The sequence below is a fragment of the Nerophis ophidion genome, linkage group LG04 (assembly GCF_033978795.1).
Source record: "Nerophis ophidion isolate RoL-2023_Sa linkage group LG04, RoL_Noph_v1.0, whole genome shotgun sequence".
Taxonomy (NCBI): domain Eukaryota; kingdom Metazoa; phylum Chordata; class Actinopteri; order Syngnathiformes; family Syngnathidae; genus Nerophis; species Nerophis ophidion.
In genome coordinates, this window is record NC_084614.1 from 33,754,734 (window position 1) to 33,767,863 (window position 13,130).

The 13,130-nt window shown below is 37.6% G+C and overlaps 1 protein-coding gene across 4 annotated transcripts in view; it reads left to right on the forward strand.

Annotated features, from left to right (window-relative positions):
* Positions 1 to 13,130, forward strand: part of esrra (estrogen-related receptor alpha) — a 38,569-nt gene that overhangs the window by 20,126 nt on the left and 5,313 nt on the right. For all 4 annotated transcript variants that reach the window (XM_061897886.1, XM_061897885.1, XM_061897883.1 and 1 more), the window contains 5 exons: positions 3,481 to 3,861; positions 7,572 to 7,688; positions 7,797 to 7,910; positions 9,323 to 9,490; positions 12,292 to 12,561. In XM_061897886.1, coding sequence (XP_061753870.1) covers positions 3,483 to 3,861; positions 7,572 to 7,688; positions 7,797 to 7,910; positions 9,323 to 9,490; positions 12,292 to 12,561 — 1,048 coding nt within the window. In that variant the 5' untranslated portion in view covers positions 3,481 to 3,482. The remainder of the gene's footprint in view (positions 1 to 3,480; positions 3,862 to 7,571; positions 7,689 to 7,796; positions 7,911 to 9,322; positions 9,491 to 12,291; positions 12,562 to 13,130) is intronic.

The window sequence follows — 13,130 nt, forward strand, 5'->3', positions numbered from 1 at the left end:
CTAGAGGACTTTTCTCCTCATCCTCACATACTGATCTATTATTCTGGGACAGCAGCAGTAGATTAAGACTGTACAAAATGTCCACCTTGGCTTGAAGTACAGCGCATACCTTTTGCACCATTCATACTGTGTCATAGTTAATTTGATATTTGATATTGTCTGTCTATTGAGGTGTAACTTTGTGTAATATGACACAAATAGGAACCCACCTGCTTGGCCCCCACTGGATTTTATGACATCCTGTGTCAAAGACACATTTGGCTTTACTATGAGTGTCTGGAATGTGCATGCCATAGAGACAACAACTCGATCAGATGATGAAACTACTCCTATTTCAAAATTGCGTGTACACGCCTGTGTATTTTTGGTGCACTCCTTGTGATGCAATTCAGTTTTTTTTTAATAAGTTTGATGTACTATAATTGTGATTGTAGAAAAGTTAAGTGTGGTAGTCAACACGTTTGTTAGTAATTGTCAGTGGGGACTGTGTTGGTATGTAAATTACTTTATTCTGTATTCGCTAATGTAATGCATTATTACTTTTTGTGTTCAAAGGTATGAGAGGTTCTAAGTACAGACACGGAGGAGAAGGAAAGCACTTTGCTGCAGCACTCTTACAGCCTCACACGAACATTACTTATGCGCCTGGAAAGTGAAGAGCGATCACGCTTTATGAGCCGCGTGACCTTTATCCAGTCACCTTGGCTATTTTAATTTACAAAGATGCCAGTGACAAAGACTTCACACCGACCATGCTTAAAGATTGCAGTTTTTAATAGGTGCGAATGGTTTTGATTGAGCTGAAGCTAATGTGTTTATTTCATGGCTTAAAAATAATAGCTCACAAGCGCACAGGCTTTTCTGTGGATTACTTTTTACTTCAGTGACAATAATAGACGAAGGCTATGCAAAGTAATTCACTATTGATTGTCGGAGTTGTTGACAAGATGATATAATCCTTTAATAGTCCCACAATAGGTAAATTCATGAACACGTTATTATTGTTAAGGGAGCTTTCACCTATGTTGGGCAACATTTACACTCTGACCACATACCGCATTTTTTAAAGTAAACATGTCAACTTAGATATAAAATACGTTGTTTTTACAAAGTAAAATGCTATAGCAACACAATGCAGTATTTTTATTTCGGTATTCAGTGTTGCTCACAAATACATTTGGTGCTGCCTGCTACTCCCTGGCTCATAAACACATTATAATGGGACTGTCTATGACTGCAGCTTGTTGTTTCAACACCCTACTAAGATTGCACAATACACATGATATCCCATAAAAATGTATGTATTTGGCCCACAATACAGAGTTTAATTCTTACCGTTCAATCGCGCTAATGCATGTGTATGACTCTTGCTAACTGCTAAGATAGCGTATGTAAGGTAACAAAAAAATAGATTACAACTGGAAATAAAGCAATATATTACCACAAAAGCCAGCAGCCAGAGGAGAAACTTTTGATGCCTGTAACTTGTTTTGAATTGCTTCTATTATAATTTAAGTAACAACTATCGTTATTGTAACCAGTCTCTAGGCCGTACAATAACTGCTTCTTAACACACCTCATCAGCACATAGCAGGAGCGATTATTTTTGCTAACTTAGCGGCTATTCTAAGTTACCAGAGATAAATGGTTTTCTGGTACCGGTACTCAAAGTTACCAATTTTCGGTACTTTTGTGTGTGTTCATGTGGTAATAAATCTTATATTGTGTAATAGGGAAATCTCAAAATATTTCAATTTAACATATTTCTTTCTCTATCTACCCAGCTCTATGTAGTCCTTTCTTTTTACATCTGGAAAATATGTGCTGAGGGTCCATTGGGGCAACTAAATTATAAGCAAATGAACAAAAAAAGATTGAGTAAAAATAGACAAATATTTTTCAGAAAGTAAAAAGCTACAAATGAAAGTGAAGCAAAAACTTTACATCAACATTATAAAGTACAGTACGAGGAACCGAGCTGACTATGATAACTGTTGCAAGTTAAAATGCAAATCTAACGTCTTCTTACACACTAGGCTTTTTACATGGACCAGGTGGAGATGATTATGAGGTTGCTGTTAGCGTCACCAAATGTTAACACTGTTTCTTCCCTCGTGTACCTGGCCGCAGCCAAGTCGACAAAGATGCCAAGTGCAGGAGTTGTAGCCGTACATCTAACTTGGCTGTCTAAAATTCCGCGCTCTTCAGCCATGACAAAAACCCTGTGTTTAACCAGGTGCTTCCTTACATTGCAAGCGTTCCAGATACTTGCCTTGAGTTTTGCGTCAAAAATATTGCAGCGAGCATAATCCGCATTGGTGTCACATTTGAAAAGACAGGCCACACTTAAGAGATGGGGTGTCAAACTCATTTTAGCTCAAGGACCGCATGGAGGAAAATCTATTCCCACGTGTGCCGGATGGGTAAAATCATGGCATAATAATTTAAAAATAGAACTACGACAACTTCAGATTGATTTCTTTGTTTTACTTCTGCCAAAAATAGAACAAGCATGTTCTGAAAATGCATATATTAAAAAATACCCTCATGACAAAACAATTCAAGTAAGTAGGTATCAACTAACTAATTTATCATTTCCACTGTTCACTTTATTTATATATGCGAAGAAGGCAATCATTTTCAATCATTGGTGCATTTTAAGTGGGGTTACCAATTGTTTATTTTACTCCTGTTTGTTTTAAGTTGGGTCGAAGGGGAGGAGTCGCAGCCCCGCTTTACCGTGTACCTCTTGCTTGGTATACTTGCTGGCCCTGGAATAAACTTTTGCTTGCCTAACAAGATTGCTATTGCGACATCCAGTGGGCACATCTAGAACAGCAGTTTCATTAATTAAAAAATGCAGCTCAATTTTACACTTGGCAAAGCATCTCACGGGCCGGATTGAACATGTTCCACAGACTGCATGTTTGACATGGCATGATATTGTATGTTTGGCATGGTAGGATGTTTGGGTTTTTGTCAAGAAGCATTGCAAGATTACTAAGAGCATGTGTGCTTTGAAATCCCCTGTTCTCCACTCAAGTGCGTGCAAATACTCGCCACTGGCCAGTGCTAATACAACCAGATGTGATGCAACCCCTGCACCAGCACCGAAACATGGCTCTGCTGGATCTTACATGAATCGGTGCTCGGTAGCACCGGCCCGGTTTAGGTTGGTGCCAAAAAAGTACTGGATCCGGGGCTGGATCCCTACTTTTGACATAAAACACACATAGAAGGGACAATTCTTTCAATGTTTTATTTACGCTCATGCATCGTGGCCAATTATGCAAATTAGATGAAGGTGTCGTCTCACCACCGATAGATTGCAGTCCTGTGGCAAACACTAATTTATTTCAGAATTTTTTATTAGTTACTATATTATTATAGACCTTTTAAAATAGGATTGCAACTTGTTTTTTCACTTTTGTTAGACAATGTTAAGTTAAAGTTTTCTTTACATGTTTTCTTCCCTTTCAGACATGTCTTCCAGGGATCGCCGGTCCGACGTCTACATCAAGGCAGAACCGAGCAGTCCGGAAGGAGGCGGAGGAGGGCGAACAAGTCCCGGAGGAGCCTCCTCCGATTCCTCCCAAAGTGGAGGTGGAGAGACCAGGGGAGACTGTACTAAGCGCTATTCACCACCGCTTTACACACCAGCCTTGCGTTGCCACTTCAAAGACGAAAGCGGCGATGGGGCGGATGAGGGATCCACTGGAAACGGAGCTGGTCGTTGCAAGTACGCCCTCAGCACGCTACCCAAGAGGCTGTGTTTGGTCTGCGGGGATGTGGCATCAGGCTACCACTACGGCGTGGCTTCCTGTGAAGCCTGCAAAGCCTTCTTCAAGAGAACCATCCAAGGTACGACAGGCCACATTCATGATTCACTATAATATTAAGACACAATGTAATGATTTGTGAGTTAAACGATGAAATTGACTGCAATTTGTAAACACAACTGTGGTGTGGGCAGCAGGCCACTGGCTATAAATTTACTATACAGCCATGTTCTCAGCTGGAGCAAATATCATTTGTCAAGTCAAATTAACAGTGATTACCCTAAATATGATTTACGGAATGGCTGCAAAACTTGGCAATTACCTATAATGCACACAATGACATACTCTGAGAATTTCAAAAAATTCACATATCATACCTCCTCCAAGTGAAGCCTGTCGTTTTGAAGTGTGTGGATGTTGCTGATTCTACTGTCCCTTTGCATTGCAGGTTCTTTACCTTCTTTACGATTTAACGGTTTACACCGACAACAATTTTCCCCAAACGTAGCATTGTATTATTATGTCTGCTTCGTCCCTCACACCTGTGACATCCTGAATGGTAGTTGATAAAACCCCCTACAAATACTTTCAATATGTTATGCAATTGATCATATATTAAATTGTCTTTATAATGTACTTTTATACAAGACCATTTTATTCTGTTTTTATCAATGTTTTAAATTGTGTCCCAAACTTATTCAAATATATGTCGTACTTGTATGTTCTACAATGTGACAGCAAACATTTGGAGCCCTTATACCATATCAACTACAGCGGCCACACAACCCTCGTTTATCGTGGTTAATTGGTTACTGACCTGAAAGTGATAAGTGAATTTCTGCAAAAGTAGGATTTTTATAAAGCATACAAAAACTGTTTACAACCTACCAATCACATTTTTTAAACATGATTAGAGCACTCTAGAATTGAAACAACACCCTTTTACCCTTTTTTTACCCAATAGAGTGGACATAATAACAGAAAATAAGACCTATAATATACTTTTAATACATATAGGACATAAATAAGACAATGCAACATGTACAGTAATATAGAGTATCACACATGCGTTCTAGGATTGTGCGATATAGACGAGTGACGTGCTGTCAGGGGAGGCAAGTGAGGCAGTGCCCTGCCACCAGTTGGCTTAACCATGAGATGTTCCAAAACGAAGTAATAAAATAAAATAAGTTTTAATATTTCTCTTTTGTTTTATGCTTTCTATGTGATTTTAGTGTGGTTTCTGTATATTTTGATAATTTTCATGATCAAAATCGCGGAAATTCCATGTTTCCTGATCAAAACAATGCAGCAGATGAGAAGTGAGGCAGACACAGGCGGTGCCTCCACGGCTACACAAAGTGTGTATTGGGCTTGCGTGCTAGGGGGCCCATGCTTGTTGCCATGTGGAAAAGGCAGGTTTTGAGGCAGCAAGTACCTCTGCTTCAAGGTAGGGGGCGATATATTGTCAACTTGCAGTTCAATGCCTCAGCAGTACTCTGACTCGCCACACTGGGAAAAGTGGGGGCACTCAAGATAACAAACACAGGTCTCTTCAGCAGAAGCCAGCATTTTTTTATTTTCTTTTTTTAAACTGTATTTATAACAAACATGGGATTTTTGTTAGAGTAAGCCAGCGTTTGTGGGTGTTTTTTGTCAGATGCAAAAATATTGTTTAATTTCTTGGAATGAAATTGAATTAAATGAATGTTTCTGCCATAATGGAGGATTATATACTGTATCAAGGATTAAATACTTCTCTAAACTGGACTTTAAGACAAAATGAATGAATACCATGAATTGATTATCGTGGACCCCGACTTAAACAAGTTGAAAAAGTTATTCGGGTGTTACCATTTAGCGGTCAATTGTACGGAATACGTACTGAACTGTGCAATCTACTAATAAAAGTATCAATCAATCAATCATACAAAGTACGTTTTCATGGAGGATAGCTATTGCTGCTTCAGATACAAATACAGAAAGGTAATGTACACTCACAATATTTGATTTATTTTGTTAAAAGCAAATAGGACCAAAAAGTATTTAATAACAACTTTATCAAATAGTTTTTGGACCCATTTATCATATCATAATATCATTATGATAACTTTTCTATGAAAGCGAATAGCTCCATTTTTTTCCCCTGTAACTCTAATGTGCAACCTAAATCAACAATGACTAGAGCTACACGTGAATTTTATGAAAAAAAAAAAAAAAAAAGTATGTATGCCTCACCTGGTGTTTAGTTCATCGCACGTCACTGATATGGACGATATACTATATAAATGACATGAATTTGGCAGACGATCATTTTCAACACAATTGTGATATTGTGATGATGTTTGTTGATGCAGCTGTGTCTGCAAATTTGACAGTGACAATTGAATGAATGCACTGTAGCATTCTAGCTAGCGGCCAACTTCCCTCCACGGTACAAAGCCACTTCAAAGTCAGCAATCTTTGCCTCCATGGCAGAAAATAAAGTACTTTCTTACAGGTATCATCTTTGGGGGACAAGGAATAGCTAAACATGCTACACTACACACCATAGGAGGATATGCTAACGTAGGCTAAAGCTCTTGAATGTAAACAAAGGTGGGCGGATCAATACAAATATAGATAGTAACGATACCAAGTATAATATAATTATTTGGTCGATACTACATTGGTTAGATTGTTGATTTTGTTATTGATTACAAACACCGCCATCCTGTGGTTTTATCTGATTAGAACTGTGATCAAAAGTGAATTTTTTGATCTTAAAAAAATTAAGTATCAGCATTGGTTTGACCAATACTGCCCCACTAAATACTTGGTATTGGATTGATAGCCACATTTGTATTATCGCCCAAAATTGATGTAAAGTGTACAAAGAGCGGAAAAATAAGTGGTTTTAGAACCATGTTAAAACAAAGTAACCTGCTTTTAACAGTAAAATAACATGAACTGAAGACGAATATTAGTTTTGAGAAAATAATACTGGAAATGACGCAATGTGTAACCACATATAATATGTCAGCATCTGAATTAGAAGCATTTGTAATCTGTTTTGAAATTATTTCATTGTCATTTATATACCAAGTAATGTATAGTTTTAGCAGGAGGCTGCAATATATATCGCAACAAAAATTTTAGGCCAACTTGTATTTTTTAAGTGCAATGACAATAAAGCCATTCTATTCTATATCGCATTGACACACATGCACATTTCTTAAACACTAAAACCACTAACCTTTGAAAATACTGCAACCTGATGATCTACTGTGCAATGCAGATTTTTTTTTTTAACCGCTAAGTCAATTGATCCATTTTCTTACTTTAATAGGTTATATTTAGGACAAAAATGTGCATGAAAATGCACAGGCCAAAGTCAAAATTAATTAAAACAGTGAGGAACTGTGATTTGATTTTTAAGACAGAAATACACATAAAAAAACGCGATAGTGAAGCCTCAAAATTCGAAGCATGAAGTGGCGATGGATGACAATAGCTGTTATAAGTAAGTCAAATATATATAAAAACAGTTTTAATTACTTTCTAGTGCCTGCTTTACATTCATCAACTATATCCTTGGAGCGTGATCAATTTAAATGAATAATTATGTTAAAATGATGCAATAGTGACTAAAATCTCACAAGCTTAAATGCAAATTCAAAACTATTCAGCTGATTCATTCATATTTACATTCTGTTAGATTGCATTAAAAGTGAAGGTCATTTTCATTCATCTGAAGTATTCATTATTCACTGTCTGCTTAATAACCTTTTCATCTTCTGTTCTTGCGTGAAGGTAACATTGAATACAGCTGTCCTGCATCGAATGAGTGTGAGATCACCAAAAGGCGCAGAAAGGCTTGCCAAGCATGCCGCTTCACCAAGTGCCTCAAAGTCGGCATGCTGAAAGAGGGTGAGTGTAACTTCTGTTTGGACTTTGATTATCCCACCATTAGCTGGGCATCTTTTTATTACATCTGGACAATAAGTATACTCTTTTTCCCCATGTATTGCGGTGCAGGAGTTCGTCTTGATAGGGTTCGAGGTGGACGACAGAAATACAAAAGGCGCCCTGAAGTGGAGAATGCAACTTACCAGAGTGTTCCCCTGCCACTGACTAAGGAGAATGAAAAGGGTTTGTATTTTTATCTACAAATAGAAACCAATCTCACTGTACTAGAACTATCTTACTGAAACAAACGGGGGGGAAAAAACAATGTACAAACTCTTGTAACCCAATGGAAATTATTTTTAAAAAGTGCCGTCTACCTCCCTGACCTGATTTTTTGTGCGATACACGTTAAAGGTTTGCGTCTTATAAAGCAAGGGTCGGGATCGGGAACCTTTTTGGCTGAGAGAGCCATGAAAGCCAAATATTCTAAAATGTATTTCCGTGAGAGCCATATCATATGTTTTAACACTGAATACAACTAAATGCGAGCATTTTTAATTAAGACCAACATTTTATAGTATAATCGGTATCTTATTATTTTTAATAACATTGTTATTCTGAAGCTAACTAATAATAAAGAAAATACTTCTTACCATTAATGCGACTTCTTGAACAGGTGCGGTAGAAAAACGGATGGATGGATTAAAATGCATGAAAATGTGTTATATTTTGAACGTTATTTTTAACACTGTGATTACCAGCGGAATTATTCATTACTTATTGTGTTGAGAAATGTCTGCTAAGATTTATCTGAGAGCCGGATGCAGTCATCAAAAGAGCCACATCTGGCTTGAGAGCCATCGGTTCCTTACCCCTGTTATTAAGTATGCTGAAGTAAATGCATTTCATATTTTGGCATATTTTATTCATGTATGCTTTATTCAACCTATGATTAAGTCCTCATAATGTGCTGTTCTGTTTTTTGACAGGACTGCCTACTCAGTTTCTGTCAAAATACAACAATCAGCTCAAAGTCAAGTCACTGCATGTTTTTCGTACAAGACTGAATTGTTTTGTAATGCAGTACTGTCAAATGCTGATGCATCATATTTGGAGGAAAAATGCTTGTCTTACTATTAAGCCTATCATGTGTTTTTTTAAAATTTGATTAATCACACTTAAATTTGGATTTTTAATGATTAATCACAGGTAATTACTCGCTTACATAATTTAGATTACCTTAAGAAGACTCCCATTATTTGGACACAAATGCAGTTTTATTTTCAGAATGTCGTAGAGGATATATTGTCACTGTTTTACTTGAATGTACATCATTTATTTGCTCAAACTTGACTTGCTAACAGTTTTATCTAAAGTCCAGTCAGGGAGTGAAATTTACCAGCAAGGATACCAGTAGGAGTTTCCTCACTCGTCTTTGCACAGGCGTACGCATTGACTCGATCACTGACTGTATAATAATCTTTCTAGTAACCATCCGCGGCTATAGTAGAGGATCATGTAGGGTCAAAATCAATTGTGTGATTAGTCTGCGTATATACATGATTACTGCGATCTTTTCCTGTTGATAACATCAAGGATTTTTGACAGCCCTATTTATGCTTGCTGATGATGTGCTGCTGTGTTTTGTACCACAGGTTCGTCCAACATCATCGTGTCTCACCTGTTAGTCGCAGAGCCAGAAAAGTTATTTGCCATGCCTGACCCCCTCCAGCCTGACACAGCCCAGCGCACACTTACGACCCTTTGTGACCTCGCTGACCGTGAACTCGTTGTCATCATTGGCTGGGCCAAGCACATTCCAGGTAAGAGTCGCAGGGGGCAACAGAACTGGGAAGCTAGTGATGCTTGACAATTAAAGTTCATCTAACCTGTTTTCTACCAAACAACATCACTAAGCATTGGCAAATAAATCAATTAATAAAACATTAAGTGAAAATTAACTTGATATCTTTGCAATCATTGATGAATTGCCATGTCCGTGTGTGTGTTTTCTTTCTCTCCATTTATAAACAAGGTACAAGAGGGTTCACTCTGTGTATTGCTCTGAGTACCTAAGCAATAGCAGAATTTTTAATTAGAAATATAAGAGTGAATCCCCTTGTCAATCATCCACAATCTTTGTCTGTGGACGGAGGCAAAACCGCCCGCTTACACATGCGGGATGCATGGATAGAGAGCCTTGCTAGTCATGACTACCTAGTGAGAAGCACCATGAGGTAACAACAGTTAGGAGGAAAAAAGATGATTGCTAAGCCAAATGTCCCTAGGTGGGGATATTTAGCTTCAAACAAGCGAGAATTATGAGCCTATTAACATGGATGAACGGGCATATATGTCCAATTTTTTGTAAAGTGATAGCAAAAAAAACCAAACTGACCTAGTTTTATAACTGAGGAAGAACAGCACATGTTGAAGTGCAATTAATTTTTTTTTTCAGAGACTGAGTCTATTTTATTTTTGTTTAACCGAATGGATGGATAGATAATTTAGGATAATTAGACATTATTGACCTTCCAATTGCAATGGTAAAAAGAAAACTACAAGTCAAAGTTTATTGCATTTGAAAGGAATACTTGCAATATAATTATTATATATTATGATTACATGAGCGCTTAATTTGGTCTGAAAATAATGCTGACAATATTGTTTATCCGTAATCACTTGTGAGACAAAATATCATCCAGCAAAATGTATCCGCCCCGACCTAAACATCACCTTTTTTTAAGGAGGCAACCACAGTGGATATGTTTCTTTTACTTTTTATTCATAGCTGTATGTAGAAGTGTCTGGTTGTATCTGCTGCTTTAATGTCTTTAACGTCCTATGTGTTCTTTGATGTTTGATGTTTCCCTCTTACACACATGTAAGAGGGGTGTGTACTATGGCTATGAGTTGTTGTTTTTTTCCCTTGGCCTCAGTCTGCACCCCCTCTCCAGGGCCCAGGCTAAGACCGATTTTTTTTTATTTTATTTTAATCTTCTATTTTTTTCTCCCCCCCCCCTTGTTTACCTGTATCTCATCTTTTTTTTGAAAGGGGCGCTGGAAGCCGGCAGACCCGTCAGCGATCCTGTTCTGTCTCCCTTTAATGTTTGTCTGATCTTGAATGGGATTGTGCTGAAAATTGTAATTTTCCTGAAGGAACTCTCCTGACGGAATAAATAAAGTACTATCTAATCTAATCTAATCTTTCTCAATGTCTATATGGAGTTCCCAGGGGATTTAATCAATCGCTACCAGACTGTTCGGTTTGGCTTAGAAAACATTTTGTTTTGCCTCTCATCCAAGTAGGCTTTATCATTTCAGTAATAGACTTAGATTGGTCAGATTTAGTCAGATCTATATCATCAGGAAAATGTACAGCCTGCAGGCCTGATCAGGCCCTTGAACAGGTTTGATACAGCCTGCAAGATGAGTTGGCTAAGTATAAAAATAAGCGCAATTTTGTAATTTAGAATTGCTGTTCTAAATGTCGCAATAGCAATTTTTTGCATCCCCTTTGCCAGAGCGTGCATGACTTCAGAGGGGGCGGAACTATGTTTGTATTAAAATAGGAGAATAGAGGCAACAATTCTGTGTTCGGATGCTTTGTATTTACGGTACTTATTAGTCCTTTTTAAATAAATTGTGGCTTGTATGCCTTGATTGTCAAGGATGTTGTTGATAATGTAGGCTGTGACATTTCTACGCCCCCAAAAATGCTTTGGATAATCCATACATGTTGTATTTATGACTGCATGGGGACACATTTTCTGGGCGCACAAAAATACCGTTTGCTGAAATAATATGTTTACCCTTCTAACTACATGTGATTATTATGAAATTGGTCCAAATTCACAATGTTTGTTGTAGATGATGGTATATTTGTAAATAAATAACCACATGATGTTAGTACATCAGTTAAGGAAAATTAGTAAATCACATTATTACAATACTGTTACTTGATTTTGATATTACTAATTTCATCTTCTGAAAGATTAAAATTAACACCAATGTGAGCATTTTAAAACTCTGCCAGAGTTAATTATGTCTAGTTGACTGATGAACATTATCACATAATTTATTCAGAATGTACAAATAATAACAAATGAAGACAGAATATTATTAACTACAACATGTAAGTGGAAACAAAGAACGTTTTGATTTGTACATTTTCAGAATGTAAATGGTCTGTTTTTAAACAAAGAAAAAAAATCTGAAGTTGTCTTAATTTTAAGTTATCATATGATGTTACCACTGGGGAATAGATTTTCCTCCATGTAACTCTTTAGCTAAAATGATTTTGACCCCGAAAGGGAATAAGCGGTAGAAAATGGATGGATGGATGGATTTTGACACCCCTGCTCTGTATGAAGTATAAACTACCTCTGTTGATTAAAATGTGCTCTATGTTGTGATTTATTTAGAAAATATCTTGATAGTTCTACCATAGAATGTTCTACTCTGTATGCTAAAGGTGTGAGCATCAAGTGGATCTCAGTATTGGGGCACTTTAAAGCCCTGCTGCCAGTGCTTGTCTCAGTTCACTTTCAAATTAGAGGCCGTTGCCAGTTTTCCTCGTTAACATTCAGATCCTTCACTCTCCCGCTTTTTCTGTTTCCCCCAGGCTTTCTGTCGCTGTCGCTGGCAGACCAGATGTCTGTGCTACAGTCTGTTTGGCTGGAGGTGCTGGTGCTGGGTGTGGCGTACCGCTCACTTGGCTGTGAAGATGAGGTTGTCTTTGCCGAGGATTTTGTCCTTGATGAGGAAATGTCTCGTGTTGCAGGCCTGACAGAGCTAAATGCAGCAATTAGTCAACTCGCTCGACGTTTCCGCACCCTTAATGTGGACCGAGAGGAGTTTGTCATGCTAAAAGCCATCGCGCTAACTAACTCAGGTATACTTGTATATCTGTGCATACAGACACTCACATGCAATAACAGGGTTTCCGTGGTGCATTTTAAGTTATTAAATTGATTTTGCGAAAATTAGGGTCTTAAATGGCAATAAAAAGCAATAAATACGATGTCCAGTGGCATTAAAATGTAATACAATAGGACAGTGGTTCTCAAATGGGGGTACGCGTACCCCTGGGGGTACTTGAAGGTATGCCAAGGGGTATGTGAGATTTAAAAAAAAAAAATAATAATCCAAACAGCAATAATTAAAAAATCCTTTAGAAATGTATTTATTGAATAATACTTCAACAAAATATGAATGTAATTACATAAACTGTGGGGGAAAAAAATACAACAATGCAATATTCAGGGTTGACAGCTAGATTTTGTTGTGGACATGTTCCATAAATATTGATGTTAAAGATTTTTTTTGTGAAGAAATGTTTATAATGGCAGAGGGGTTAGTGCGTCTGCCTCACAATACGAAGTTCCTGCAGTCCTGGGTTCAAATCCAGGCTCGGGATCTTTCTGTGTGGAGTTTGCATGTTCTCCCCGTGAATGCGTGGGT